At 41.9% G+C, this 16,223-nt stretch overlaps 1 protein-coding gene across 1 annotated transcript in view; it reads left to right on the forward strand.

Annotated features, from left to right (window-relative positions):
- LOC121284432 (protein diaphanous homolog 3-like) overlaps positions 1–16,223 on the forward strand; it is a 784,525-nt gene that overhangs the window by 500,933 nt on the left and 267,369 nt on the right. The window contains exon 21 of the mRNA XM_041199892.1: positions 12,194–12,433. Coding sequence (XP_041055826.1) covers positions 12,194–12,433 — 240 coding nt within the window. The remainder of the gene's footprint in view (positions 1–12,193; positions 12,434–16,223) is intronic.

Here is a 16,223-nt window from a genome sequence, read left to right on the forward strand (position 1 = left end):
TGTGGTCTCACCAATACCCTATACAACTGTAGCAAAACATCCCTACTTTTATATTCCACACCCCTTGCAATAAACGACAGCATTCCACTTGCCTTCCTCATCAATTGCTAGATAGAAACTGATAGAAATGCAAATTGATAACTTTGCAGCCATATCATACATACGAATTAGGAGCAGGAATAAGTCATTTGGCCCCTTGAGCCTGCTCTACCATTCAATAAGATCATGGCTGATCTTATTGTGGTCTCCACTCCACGTTCTGCCTATTGCCGATAACCTTTTGATTGCCTATCGACACCCATGTTAATCAAGAATCTTTCTACCTCTGCTTTAAAAATTCCAAAATTTTTTCTTCCCTCTGTCTTAAATGGCAGGTCCCTTATTTTTAAACTCTGTCCCCTAGTTCAGCTCTCTCCCAGAAGGGGAAACATCCTTCCAGCCTGTCAAGTCCATTCGGGATCTAATGTGCTCCAGTATGATCACCTCTCAATCTTCTAAACTCCAAAGGATAGAGACCCAACTTGTCCATCCTTTCTTCATAAGATAGCACCCCCCCCCCCCCCCATCCCAGGTATCAGTCAAGTGAACCTTCTCTGTACTGCTTCTAAAGCATTTATATCCTTTCTTAAATCAGGAGACCAAAACTGTACACTGTACTCTAAATGTGGTCTCACCAATACCCTATACAACTGTAGCAAAACATCCCTACTTTTATATTCCACACCCCTTGCAATAAACGACAGCATTCCACTTGCCTTCCTCATCAATTGCTATATCTGCAAACTAACTTTTCCTGAACTATGTGCCAGGACACCTAGATCTCTCTGAAACTCAGAGGTCTGCAATCTCTCTCCATTTAAATAATATGCTGATTTTCTATTCTTCCTGCCAAGATGGACAAGTTCACATTTTCCCATATCATACTGCATCTGCCAAATTTTTGCTCATTCACTTAATCTATCCATGCCTCTTTACAGACTTATGTCCCCATCACACTTAATTTCCTACCTATCTTTGTGTCATCAGCAAATTTAGTAACAATGCATTCAGTCCCTTCATTCAAGACATTGGTATAAATTGTAAAAAGTTAGGGCCCAGCATTGATCCCTGTAGTACTCCACTTGTTGCATCTTGCCAGCCCAAAAATGATCCATTTACGCCTACTCTCTATTTCCTGTTAGCTAACCAATCCCCTATCCCTGCTAATATGTTATCCTCTATACCAGGAGCTCTTATTTTGCATAATAACATTTGACGTGGTACCCTGTCAGATGCCTTCTGGAAATCAAAGTACAGCACATCCACAGGTTCCCTTTTATCCACTTGCTTGCTGCTTCCTCAAAGAACTCCAATAAATTAGTCGAAGATGATTTCCTTTTCACAAAACCATGTTGACTCTGCCTCATTGCATTGAGACTTTCTCTGTGCCCGCCATAACCTCCTTAATAACAGATTCTAGCATTTTCTCGATGACAGATGTTAAGCTAACTGGCCTGTTGTTTCCTGCTTTCTGTCTCCCTCCTTTCTTGAATAGAGGAGTCACATTCTCTATTTTCCAATCTGATAGGACATTTCCGGAATCTAGAATATTTTGGGACATTTAAAACAAATGCATCTGATATCTGAGCAGCCATTTTTTTAAGACCTTAGGATGAAGTCCATCAGGACCTGAGAACTTGTCAGCTTTTAGTTCTAATATTTTTCTGAGTACCCTTTCCCTGGTGATTGTAATTGTTTGAAGTTCCTCCCTTTCACCTACTGTTTCTCAGGTGTTATTTGTATCCTCTACAGTGAAGGCAGATGCAAAATATCAGTTCAATTCATCTGCCATTTCCTTATTTTCCATTATTAATTCCTCATTCCCACTATCTAGAGGACCAATGCTCACTTTACTTACCCTTTTCTATTTTAAATACCTGTTGATGCTTTTACTATCTGTTTTTATATTTCTAGCTGGTTTTCTCCCATACACTAGTTTCTTCCTCCTTATTGATCCTTTAATCATTCTTTGCTGTTCTTTATATTCTGTCCAATCTCCTGACCTGCTACTGATCTTTGCAGAACTATATGCTTTTTCTATCAATTTGACACTATCTTTAATTTCTTCAGTTAGCCACAGATGGTGTACCCTTCCCTCAGAGCCTTTCTTTCTCACTGGAATGTATATATTTTTTGTATTCTGAAATATCTCCTTAAATGTCTGCCACTGCATCTCTGCTGACCTATCCCTTAACCTAATTTCCCAGTGCACTTTAGCCAGCTCTGTCTTTATGCCCCCATAATTGTCCTTAATTAGATTTAAAACACTAGTCTTAGATCCACTCCTCTATTTCTCAAACTGAATGTGAATTTCAATCACATTACTTTCACTGCTACCCAGGTGTGCCTTCACAATGAGGCCATTAATTAATCCTGTCTCATTGCACATTACCAGATCTAGCATAGCCTGCTTGCTGGTTGGTACTAGAACATGCTGCTATTAGAAATTCTCCCTAAAACACCCTTATGAACTCATCATCCAGGTTGCCTTTGCCACTCTGATTTGTCCAATCTATATGTAGATGAAAATCATCCATGATTATCACCGTACCTTTCTCACAAGCCCCCATTATTTTTTCCTGTATACCCTTGTCGGAGATTAGTCACACCGAGGCATCATTTTGTACGTAGAAACCCTGTTTATTACTTGTGCACAAGGGAGAGCAATACAACGAGAGCTATTGTACGGTCTCAAAGCAGAATACACAAACACTAGCTTAAAAGCATTTTGCAACCAATCAGTAAATTTTGCCCATCTCAATCCACTTATTTGCATACGTTAACTGATCAATCCATGTTTTAGTTAATTTCCATTCCCACCACAACAGGTGCGGTACATACGTACTTGGTTATCACAACTTTAATTACATTCGGCCGAAGAGAGAGACACATGGGATGTCTCAAGGCCCATCCTGCTATAGTGGTCAGACAAGATGCTATTGTTCTTCAAGGTTGCAGGGTTTTTCTCTTAGGCTCAAGTGTTTAATTCAATTGCTCCATTAACCCTTTTCAATACTAAGTGGACCCCCCTGTAGTTGTCTTTAGGCCACCACACCCTGTCCTACAATGTGGTTACTGTTAGGGGGCCTATATACCACTCCTACAAGTGACTTTTTACCTTTACCATTTCTCATCTCTACACAAACTGATTCCACATCTTGGTCTCCAGAACTAAAGTAATCTCTCTCTATTGTATCAATGTCACCCTTAATTACCAGAGCTACCCTTCCACTTTTTCCTAGCTTCCTCTCCTTCATAGATGTCATGTATCTTTGAATATTCAGGCCCCAGTCTTTGTCATCCTGCAGCCATGTCTTTGTAAAGGCTATCTGATCATACATAGTTATTTTTATTTGTGGTGCCAATTCTGGTTTGTTATAAATGCCAAATGGATTCAGATATGGAGCCTTTAGTTCTGTCTTTTTACTATTTTCCTAACCTCTAGCCTTACCTGCTGGTGCGCTCTTACATTTGTACACCCTGTCCCTTCCTGCCATCCTCTGTTCATCATTTCCCTTATTCCTGCCTTCTTCTCTTGCCTTGCTTTCTCTGTTTAATTTATCACATCTTCCCAAATTTGATTCTTTGCCCCCACTATTTAGCTAGTTATATGACTTGCCAAAGCACTAGTTCCAACAGTACAGCTCCCATTTTCCCCAGTACTGGTGCCATGCCACATGAATGGAAACCCATTTCTCCCTCACCAATATTTAAGCTACACATTTAACTCTCTAATCTGATTTACTCTGTGCCAATTTGCTTGTGGCTCTGGTAGTAACCCAGAGATTATTACCTTTAAAGTTCTGCTTTTCAATTTAGCCCTAGCTGCTCAGATGCCCTCAGCAGAACCTCTTTCCTAGTTCTACCTATGTCGTTGGTGCCTGCATGAATCCTCCCCCTCCCACTGCAAGTTCCTATCCAGCCCAGAGAAGATGTCCCGAACCCTGGTACCAGCCAGGCAACACAGCTGTCTGGACTCCTGCTCTCAGCTGCATAGAACTGTGTGTATCCCCCTGACTATACTGCCGCCACTACGACTACATTCCTATTAACTGCCCTCGCTTGTATGGCTACCTGTACCATGGTGCCATGTTCAATCTGCTCATGCTAACCTGCTGCCACCATTTTCATCCATACAGTCTGCAAGAACCTTGAACCTGTTGGACAGTTCAGCGGGTCATCTAGGATCTACTTCTTTACCAATGGAATGTAAGGATAGAAAAAGAGACAGGGAGAAGGACAGAGAAGGAAATGTGATGAATAACAAGAATAGATAGGAAAAGAGAATAGATTGAGAGAACGAAAAAAGAGGAGGGAAAGGTAAGAAAAATTCTACATTTAAAAATCCTCAGATTTGGGATGCACAGTAAATGCTGGCCTTGCCAAGGACGTTCACATCCCATGAACTAATATAAAAAAAACTACCTGCACAAGTGAGATTCCACTGTTTAATTGTTTTTTTTTGAGCTTCCATGGTTGATTGACACATCAGAGCCCAAAACGTGGCATTCACATGATTCTTATCTTAGGAACTACCATCTCTAAATAGTTGCAGCAAGGTACTTTGTATTAATAGTATAAATCCAACAATTTTATGACACACAAGAGGAACCCAATGGCAAGATGGTCATTTTTTTGGCTTTAGCCAGGATAATGGTGCAGTAGTGTAAATCCACCAGCAATCTATGGCAAATCAGAACATGTGGTAAATCGTTTCCTCAACAAAACACTTGTTTTTTTATGCATTAATAATGGCAAACTCAGCGAAGTTACCATTTTTAAAGTGTCTTCTGTTGACTAATTCCATTTAAGAAGATTTGTGCAGCTAGAGAGACAGGCTTATGCCTGTTCACTTATTATTCACAAAACATTTATCTTAACCACCCTAAACAACCATACATTAGCCCTGTGTCTAAAACTCAGGTGATTGTATATCAATGATGATCTGTGAAGATGTTTTTTGCAAGCACTTTCCCATCAATGGTCTCTTCCCTCCTTTCATGAAGCTGAAATTTCAGGTTCCACCAGGGGCAGGAATGGAGTTGGGTGGAAAATGAAAATACCAGCACCAGCTGGTTTCCTGATGTCATTCCCAAGGTGGGGGTTAGTGGTCCCACAATTCCGCCCAATTCATTAACAATGCCATCTAAGATAGTTGAAGTGCTCATTGAGAGTTTGTTAAGAGTGATGTTCTGACTTTGTAGAGGAGAAGGACATGGGGAAAGAAGGACATGGAGACTATACCTTCAGCATATGATCTATTCTGAAGATGATGTACTTAGGGATGACCAAGAACCAGTGCTGCAGGAGACTACGACTCTCCAGGCAGATAGATGGTCACAGCCATCTGTGCCCTTGTCACCAAAGGCCTCCCACCTCGCAGCACTGCTTGTCGTGCCCTGCCAATAGCTGTCAAAGTCACTGTATAAGAACATAAGAAATAGGAGCAGAAGTAGGCCATTCAGCCCCTCAAGCCTGCCCCGTCATTCAATTATATCATGGCTGATCTGTCCTAAGCCTCAACTCCTCTTTCATGCCAGCTCCTCATAGCCCTTAACTCCCCGCTATTTCAAAAAGCTAACTATTGCCTCGTCAAATACTTTCCATAGTCTAGCCTCCATAACTCTCTGGGGCAGAGAATTCCAGAAATTCATTACCCTCTGAGAGAAGAAATCCCTTTGCATCACATTTTTAAATGAGAGTCCCCTTATTCTGTAACTATGTCCCTTAGCTCAAGATTCCCTACTAGTGGAATAGTAGGGAATAATAATAATAAATTCTGTTGCCTTGAATTTCTTTGCTTCTGGCTCCTTGTAAGGATCAGTTGTAGGCCTTGGTAGCATCTCGCACACAGCTGCACATCACTGCATCTCAAAGGTTACTGAATCCCATTGTTTGCAACAGCTAGTCAGTACATTCAGTTCCAGTCAGACGCCGACTCACAAGCACCAAAGGCAGTGGGGCTTTATTGCTGGGTTCCTGTAGGTGCAGGACATTATCAATAGTACCCACAAGGCCATCAAGGAACCCAGTGAGCAGCCAGTGAGATTAATTAAAAGGAAGGACTATCACTCCCTCAACCATGGTGATCAAATCTGTGCCAAAAAAAGGACACCTCACCATTTTGAGGTGCTGGTGAGACCTTGGGTGCATGTGGGGCAGGGTTGGGGGTGATGGTGGAGTTGGGCTTTGACTCATGCAGCCTGCCCCAAGTCTGATACTGCCTGCGCCGACTGGGAACCCCCAGACACCCACTAGACAATGAGGAATCCAAACCGCTCACCTGCCAAAGCTGAACAACTCTCAGAGGAGTGTGCCAGTAAGTGCTTCTTCGTGGTGATATAGACCACAGTACGCATGCTTAGGCACAAAAAATGCAGACACAGAAGAAATCCAGGACAAAACACATCCTGGGAAAGCCTGTCTTGGTACCTGGGACTGAAAGCCAAAATGTAGGACAGTCCCAGATAATCTGGGACAATTGGTCACCCTGCCCTCAACGTTACGCTGATCTACAACCAGAGAAAGAGCTTCCTCCATGTGTGCACTCGTTTTCTAGGCAGTTACCATGACTTCATGCTTCCCCAGTCCAAGCTGCCATGGCTCTTCACCCCACTCCCCAAACTTTGTGGCTGGATTCTAAGGGGCAAGGAATATCCCTTGAAGAGATTAAGTGACCCCACTATGAGAGCCCAAGTCAGAGGCACTACAACTTAAACTATCTGCTGACTAGGACAACCATTGAGCAGGCCATAGGGCTTCTGAGGATGCAGTTCTGGTGCCTGAACTGATTGGCTGTTTCCCTGCAATACATTTCTGCAAAGGTCTTGGTGATTCTGATAGGCTGCTGTTCCCATAACATGGCCCTCCAGAGAGATATGGAGAGGCCTTGGAAGAACACAGCTCATCAGAGGAAGAGCAGGAGCAGGACCTGGAAGAGCAGTAGGACAAATAGGCGGAGGATGCTGCACAGAGAGCTGGCTGAGCCCAGCACGGGGCTCAAGGGCCTCACCAGGATGCCATTATAGCCTGGGATCATCTAATTCAGGCTTCTGTGATCCTGGGGAATAGCATAGCCTGGAACTCACTCTGAGGTACCTTTGCTTACACTTCTTGGTAAACTGTTACCACCCATGAAGGATGCACATCTGCCCAAAGTTTTCACCATAAGCATAGACAGACTCTTGCTCGCCTTTGGCACTTCAGACCACTTTTGTGTCTTGCCATTAATAAAAGGGTGCTCATACATCTGGCTTCACATGTCAACATTTATATGATGCTCATTAAGGAAAACAGTGCATGGTTACCTTTAGAAGATGCCCTGGTGACCTCCCACAGTGCTGTCTGATAGGATGGCCTCTACTCTTGGCCACTTCTACGTGGTGTTGGCCTTGTGACCTCAGAACAGATGAAAGTAGCCTACTCATTTGCCCCTCTCTGCAGTTGAGATACATGTGGCAGTTGTCCTCGTCTTGGAGGTGCCAGTGGGGCCTCAATACAAAGGTAGCCTCAGTCACTGGGTCCTGCTGCACATATGCTCCCTCACTCAGGGGTAAAGGAGGCTGAAGTTGATGATGGTGCTCTGTGAGGGTTGACACCCTTATGCTCTTCGGTGACAGCCTCAGCCCTTGGCTGGCACTCTGGATGGCGGGAATTGAGCACCAGCCTGGGCGTAACTAACATCAGCTCCAAACATTCCTGCGCCATCCACACCACTGACTGGTCAAGGCCACATAATGCAGCATGTATGCCAGTGCACAGTTACTGCATGCACTTAAGTGGTGCCATGTATGGTTCTCCATGAAGTTGCCCACTCTTTCAATGGAAGAGCTCATGTACTCAAAGCCCCAAGCCATTGTGACGCATGTAAGCTGGCTGGACTCCTCCATTCTTGGCCCATGAATGTTTACTGCCTCAGATGTGTGGGAGCACATCTGTTGCTCCTGATCTATGTAAAGCCTCCTTTTTTGTGATTCTTGAGGTTTTTTTTATTCTTTCATGGGAGCTGGGCATCACTGGGTAGGCCAGCATTTATTGCCCAGCCCCATTTGCCCTTGAGTGGTGAGCTGCAGTCCATGTGGTGTAGGTACACCCACAGCGCTGGTAGGCAGTTACAGGATTTTGACCTTGTGATAGTGAAGGAACAACGGTGTAATTCCAAGTCAGGATGGCGAGTGACCTGGAGGGGAACTTGCAGGTGGTAGTGTTCTCATTCATCTGCTGCCCTTGTCGTTCTAAGTGGTAGAGGTCATAGGTTTGGAAGCTGCTGTTTGAAGGAACCTTGATGAGTTGCTGCTGTGTGTCTTGTAGATTGTACACGCTGCTGCCACTGTGTGCCCGTGGTGGAGGGGGTGAATGTTAAAGGTGTCAAGGGGTGTCAATTAAGTGGGTTGCTTTGCCCTGGCTGGTGTCGAGCTTCTTGTGTTGTTGGAGGTGCACTTATCCAGGCAAATGGAGAGTATTGGACACCCTGACTTATGCCCTAGATGGTGAACAGTATTTGGGGAGTCAGGAGGTGAGTTATTCATCGCAGAATTCTCAGCCTCTGACCTGCCCTTGTAGCCACACTATTTATATGGCTGGCCCAATTCTCTTTCTGGTCAATGATAACCCGCAGAATGTTGATTTGGAAATCTTCCAAAAGATATTTGATAAAGTTCCAGGTGAAAGGTAACTAATTAGCTCAAATCTGTCAGGATTTAGGACAAATCTTGTGAATGGACAAAGCATTGGATGATGGGTAGGAAATACCAAGTATAGGTTGAGAGATTACGTTAAAGTGAGGGAATGTACAAAGCTGGTACCCCATGGCTCAGTAGCAGGGCATTACTGTTTTTAAAGTACATCGATCATGTGGATTCCAAATGGAAAATTGATTAAATTAGCACATTATACCAAACTAACAGTGGCAGCTGTTAAGTGTCCTTATACAAGAAGAGCTTTGTGGGGAAGTGGCGTTCAAGTCATAGACTGATCTGCAAGTATTTCTTTCTGTCTTTAGTCTATCTGATCATTCAGCACTTTGAGCTTAGTGTTTGTTTATTCTGAACTGCAAGAGTAAGTTCTCTTTAGAAACATCTGGTAGTGTTGCATCCTGGAGAAAAAGTCAGATTTTTTGTGATTTCACTACCCTTTATCTTCAGAAATCTGGATTTTTTTTTATTCGTTCATGGGATGCAGTGTTGCTGGCATGACCAGCATTTATTACCCATCGCTCATTGCCCTTGAAAAGGTGGTGGTGTGCTTGCCGTCTTGCACCCCTGCTGTCCATGTGTTGTAGAAACACCTACAGTGCTGTTCGGAAGAGAGTTCCAGGATTTTGACCCAGTGACAGTGAAGGACTGGCGATATGGTTCCAAGTCAGGATAGAGTGTGGCTTGGAGGGGAACTTGCAGGTGGTGATGTTCCCATGCATCTGCTGCCCTTGGCCTTCTAGGTGATAGAGGCCCCGGCTTTGGAAGGTGCTGTCGAAGGAAGCTTGGTGAGTTGCTGCAGTGTATCTTGTAGACTGTACACTCTGCTGCCATTCTGTATTGGTGGTGGAGGGAGTGAATGTTGAAGGTGGTGGCTGGGGTGCCAAATCTAGCAGGCTGCTTTGTCCTGGATCGTTTCAAGCTTCTTGAGTGTTGTTGGAGCTGCACTCATCCAGGCAAGTGGAGAGTATCGTGACATCAGAAAGGAGGGGAGCATTTACAAAATTATTGTTTCCACCTAGTTGAACAAAAATTTATTTTTAGTTCAGATGTCACCAGCAAAGGACACAACCATGACACCCTTTTTGGCTAATGGCAGCTTAAAGACTATAAGACATAGGAGCAGAAATTAGGCCATTCAGCCCATTGAGTCTGCTCCACCATTCAATCATGGCTGATAAGTTTCTCAACCCCATTTTCCCACCTTCTCCCCGTAACCTTTGATAAGACCATAAGACATAGGAGCAGAAATTAGGCCATTTGGCCGATTGAAACTCTGATATTGAATGGATTAGACTATTTTAAATTAAATTCAAGACTGTTTCCTAATTATCTTATATGTTATATTTTTATTGCGAAAGTTATAATTGCTATCATTGCATAAATAATTTTATTTCAAGACAGAAGTGCTTAACTGATTAAAAAAACACTTCATCACATGACAACAGGTTTACTGCCTCTTGGATGCAAGGCATTCTTATGCAGTTATAAAGATTATCTATTTTACAACCTTCCAAACTTGACCACAATTTGATATCATATCCACTGCTCCCACTGTTTTGGACAGCAGGCACTGGTAATAATTCTGCTGTTGCCATTTACCTGTCTTTGTTTCTTTATTTATCCCATTATCGCCTTCTTTCCCTTGCACATCATCCCTTTTTCTATTTAATCTCTTCTGCTTTCCACCTTAGCAAAGACCTTCCCTTTGTTCTTCCCTCCCCTCCCCACCCCATGCTTTCTCTGCCTCTGTACTCACTTAAAACCTGGTTCACCTGTAAAATTTTCCAGTTCTGGAAGGCCACTCACCTGAAATGTTAACTCTGTTTCTCTCTCCACAGATGTGGCCTGACCTACTGAGTATTCCAAGCGTTTTCTGTTCATATTTAAGATTTCCAACAGGCACGGTAGCTTGTCTTTTTATGATAATTATGTGTTTCACCTTTCAAACAAGTGGACTAATGCTTCAAAATCAGAAAGCATTTCGAATTTTAATTTACAACTCGCATGTTTATTTCCAAGTGGTTTTCATAGTTTGAAAAGGAATGCAATTGATAGTACATGAGGATGGAGAAGTGGGGCGGGACTCATATTAAATATACACAGATGTGACATAACTGAAAAAAATCTTTTATAATAAAGTTCAACTAATCATTAGCTTACAATAAAAGCTTGTACATTGATTTTGAAGCTCTGACAGCTTATATGGCTATGTGGTATAAAAACAGGGAATGCTGAATGCACTAAGCTGGTAAATGTTCATTGACCTGAAACATTAACTTTGGGCAGTATTTTGGGTTTTGAGTCAGGAGTCCAATGCTGGGGTCAAATGGGGACACTGACCCCACACTGTGTGAGGAAGTCCCCCAGCTGTGATTTTCCCCAAATTGGCCAATTATAGGCCAGAGTATGGATTCACCTTCCAATCAAGGAAGTTGGACAGCCTCTTGAATCTGAAGGGTTACTCCAGTTCAGAAGGAGAAACTGCCCGCCTTTTCAGTTGAGAGAGAATGCCTCCATCTTGAAGTGCCCTCTCTGCAACTTAAAAGTTTTGAACTGAAACATGGGAGGGCCTTAAAGCCTGCCGAGAGCACCAGTACCCTGGTCTGCTGCCAGGGTTGCCCCTCAAGGAAGCTGCCACATTTCCATGTCACAGAGAAAATTCCAATGGGTGTCTGACAATTGGCCTTAATAGACCATTAGCTTACCTCAAATAGTTAACCACCACTTGTGGTTGGGTAACCTTTCTGACCGTCATCCCTCTGGGAAATTTTCACACCCACCCTGCTCCATAACAGGGAGAAAACCCACCCCTCTGTTTTTTTCTCTCGACAGATGCTGCCTGACTTGCTGAGGATTTCCAACATTCTGTTTCTATTTCAGATTTCCAGCACCTGCAATATATTGCTTTTATAATTGTTTGCATTATTTTAATTTAATCCTCTAGCTTTTTTTGGCAAAGTTAGCTCAAGACTCCAAATTTAAGTTTTAGTCCCAAACTTTTCCTGATTTGAAATAATTGGCCTTATTCTATGTATTTCTGTATTAGCGATGTCCTGTTTACTTATATTCAGTCAGTAAGAACCTTTCATGCCATACTAAGCAATATCTTTTTGTAATCGAGATTGTTTACTTCATCAACCTTTTTTGATTGCTTTGCTACTCTGGGTCATAAGTACATATTATTTTTATATGATTTAGTGTATTGGCAGACTGGATTGATCTATGATAGAACTTATCTTTTATTACTTATACACTAGTTATTGTAAAATAAGCGGTTGTTATTAGCAACCACAAATAGAATTTCAATTGCTTGCCCAAGTGTCTTTTATTTTTGCATCCATTTTTCTCATACTTTATAAGATATTTAACCAACATCAATAAATCATCTTTGATTAAATTCACTTGTTCAGTATCAAAATAGGATAGGAGCTTACATATTTTTTCTTCTCTCCAATCAGATGAGCAATGTCAAGAAGCTACGTCCACGGCTGAATGCTATTCTGTTCAAGCTTCAATTTGAGGAACAGGTGAATAACATCAGACCTGATATTATAGCTGTCACCACTGCATGCGAGGAGTTAAAGAAGAGTAAGAGATTTGGAAACCTGCTGGAGCTGGTGTTGCTAATTGGAAACTACATGAATGCTGGGTCTCGAAACGCTCAAACATATGGCTTCAACATCAACTTCCTGTGCAAAGTGAGTCCATGTCTCAGAACCACTAAAGTGAAAAATGATTTTTTGTAATGCAATATTATACAGACCTATTAGGATTAAACAGTTAAAATTACAATTTATACACTCGCCAAATAAATCTTATGAAAAGTAATAGGACAAACAGATTTACAAAAAATAAAGCAGAATTTGCTAGAGCAGGGGATCTCACATCATGGCCAGTAAGTTAGACTTTTTGAGCCTTCAGCTCCAAAATGTTTACATTATAGTTTGCTGGGCAACTGGGACCTTGGTGAATAGTGAGACAAAAGTGTATCTTCTTAACTAATGATATTAAAGGATCGAAAAATAAGAGGAAGGACTGAAAGGGAGGGTGAATCCATTGCCAACTCGGGGACAAAAAGAGAAATAAAAAAGAAGACAGACTAGATTAAGAGAAAGAGAAAAGGGACAAGAGGGTAAAGTAGGAATAAAAATGTAAAATATGACATTTTTTAAAATCTCCAAAAGCAATACACTATCTGAAGGAATGAGAATCCATACCGTGCCAGAGTTTGACTATCAGTGGGTAATAGTTATCATTTTGTTAAAAAGGTACACATGATTAATTACTAGACTTAACTTCCTGTGGCGAATATTAATGGACAATTAATACCTAAATGCAAAATCTTCATGAAACTCATGGTGGAGGTCAAATGTGAGATGCTGTTTTCGCAAAGCTAACAGTGGAACATTGCAAATTGTCTAGCAGCTTCTTGCGATTCACAATTCATGAAGTGTTTCTTCCTGGCGAACATACATGTGCATTAGGAGCAGGAGTAGCCCATTTGGTACTTGAGCCTACTCCACTATTCAATAAGATCCTGGCCCATCTGATTGTAGTTTTGACTTCACTTTCCTTCCTATCCCCATACCCTTTGAGTCCCTTGTCAATCAAGAATCTAACTCAGTCTTAAAAATATTCAGTGACCCTGTCTCCACCACTTTCTGTGGAAGAGAGTTCCACAGAATCACAACCCTCTGAGGAAAGATTTATCCTCATCTCCCTCTTAAATGGAATATCTCTTATTTTAAGCTATGTCCCTCTGGTTCTAGACTCTTCCAAAAGGGGAAATAACCACACTGTCAAGTCCCTTCAGAATCATATATGTTTTCATAAGATTGCCTCTTATTCTTCTAAACCCCAATGGATGCAGCCTAACCTGTCCAACCTTTACTCACAGGATAACCCCCTCATTCCAGGAATTGGAGTTCTTTGAGGAAGTAACATTTGCTGTGGATAAAGGGGAACTGGCGGATATACTGTACTTAGATTTTCAGAAGGCATTTGATAAAGTGCCACATCAAAGGTTATTGCAGAAAATAAAAGCTCATGCTATAGAGGGTAACATATTGGCATGGACAGAAAATTGGCTGGCTAACAGGAAGCAGAGAATAGTTTGGTAAGATGTAATGAGAGGTTTGCCACATGACCTGTGCTGGAACCTCAACTGTTTACAATATATATAAATAATTTGGATGAAGGGATGGTTGCCAAATTTGCTGATGACACAAAAATAGGTAGGAAAGTAAGTTATGAAAAGGACATAAGGAGACTACAAAAATATATAGATAGATAAAGTGAGTGGGCAAAGATCTGGCAAATGGAGTGTAATGTGGGAAAATGTGGAATTGTCCATTTTGGCTGGAAGAATAAAAGAGAAGCAAACTATCTAAATGCTGAGAGATTGCAGAGCTCTGAGGTGCAAAGGGATCTGGGTATTCTAGTGCATGAATCACAAAAGGGTTATATGCAGGTACAGCAAGTAATTAAGAAAGCAAACATAATGTTGTCATTTACTGTGAGGGGAATTGAATACAAAAGTAGGGAGGTTATGTTTCAGTTGTAGAGGGCACGAGTGAGACCATGTTTCGAGTACTCTGTACGGTATTGGTCACCTTATTTAAGGAAGGATGTAAATGTGTTGGAAACAGTTCAGAGAAGGTTTACTAGACTAATACCTGGAATGGGTGGGCTGTTTTATGAGGAAAGGTTGGACAGACTAGGTTTGTATCTGCTGGAGTTTAGAAAAGTAAGAAATGGCTTGATTGAAATGTATAAGATCCTGAGGGGCCTTGACAGGGTGGATGTGGAGGGATGTGTTTCCTCTTGTGGGAGGATCTAGAACTAAGGGTCACTATTTAAAAATAAGGGTCGCCTATTTAAAACAGAGATGAAGCAAAATATTTTCTCTCGGAGAGTCACGGGTGCTTGGAACTCTTCTTGAAAAGTTGTTGAAAGTAGAGTCTTTGAATATTTTTAAGGAAGAAGCAGATAGATTATTGGTAAGCAAGGAAGTGATAGGTTATCGGGGGTAGGTGATGCAGATATCTGGTTACCATCAGATCAACCATGACGTTATTAAACAGCAGCGCAGGGTTGAGGGCTGAATGGCCTACTCCTGGTCTTTGTTCATATGTTCAAACCTTCTCTGAACTGCTTCTAATGCAATTATGTCCTGGAAAGCAGGAAGCAGAGAGTTGGCATAAATGGGTCTTTTTCTGGTTGGCAGGATGTGACAAGTGGTGTGCCACAGGGATCAGTGCTGGGGCCTCAACTTTTTACAATTTATATAAATGCCTTGGTTGCATGGAAGGCATGGTTGCTAAATTTGCTGACAGCACAAAGATGGGTAGGAAAGTAAATTGTGAAGTGGATGTAAGGAGGCTACAAAGTGACATAGATAGATTAAGTGAATGGGCAAAGATCTGGCAAATGGAGTATAATGTGAGCAAATGTGAAATTGTTCATTTTGGCAAGAAGATTAAAAAATAAGTTTATCATCTAAATGATGAGAGATTGAGGAGCTCTGAAATTCAGTGGGATCTGGGTGTCCTAGTTTATGAATCACAAAAAGTTAGTATGCAAGTACAGCAGATAATTAGGAAAGCTAATAGAATGCTATCATTTATTGTGAGGGGAATTGATTACAAAAGTAGGGAGGTTATGCTTCATTTGTGTAGGGCATTGGTGAGATCACATCTGGACATTGTGTACAGTACTGATCTCATTTAAAGAAAGATTTAAATGAGAAGGTTTACTAGACTAATGCCAGGAATGGGTAGGTTGTCTTGAGAGGAAAAGCTGCACAGATTAGGCTTGTATCCACTGGAATTTAGAAGAGTAAGATGCAACTTTATCGGAACCTTTAAGATCCTAAGGGATCTTGACAGGGTGGACCTGGAGGTCAGTTAGCTCAGTTGGCTAGACAGCTAGTTTGTGGTGCAGAGTGATGCCAACTTTATAGCTTCAATTCACGTACGGGCTGAGGTCATCCATGAGGTCATCTCAATCTCACCCCTCGCCTGAGGTTTGATAATCTTCAGGTTAAACTCACCACCTGTCATCTCTCTATGATGAGAGAAGAGCCTATGGTCCTCTGGGACTACGGTGACTTTCCTTTCCCTCTGGAGAATCTATAACTAGGGGTCACTGTTTAAAAATAAGGGGTCGCTCATTTAAGACTGAGATGAGAAATTTTTTCTCTCAGAGGGTTGTGAATCTTTGAAACTTTCCTACTCAACAGGCAGTGGAAGCAGCATCTTTGAATATTTTTGAGGCAGAGCTAGACAGACCCTTGATTAACAAGGTGGTGAAAGATTATTGAGGTTAGGAAGAAATGTGGGGTTGAGGTTACATTCAGATCAATCATGATCTTATTGAATGGCAGAGCAAGCTCGAGGGGCCAGGTGGCCTACTCCTCCTAACTCGTATGTTCATGTGTCCTTTCTTAAATAAGGAGATCAGATCTATACAAAATGATCTAGATGTGGT

The sequence above is a fragment of the Carcharodon carcharias genome, chromosome 11 (assembly GCF_017639515.1).
Source record: "Carcharodon carcharias isolate sCarCar2 chromosome 11, sCarCar2.pri, whole genome shotgun sequence".
Taxonomy (NCBI): Eukaryota; Metazoa; Chordata; class Chondrichthyes; order Lamniformes; family Lamnidae; genus Carcharodon; species Carcharodon carcharias.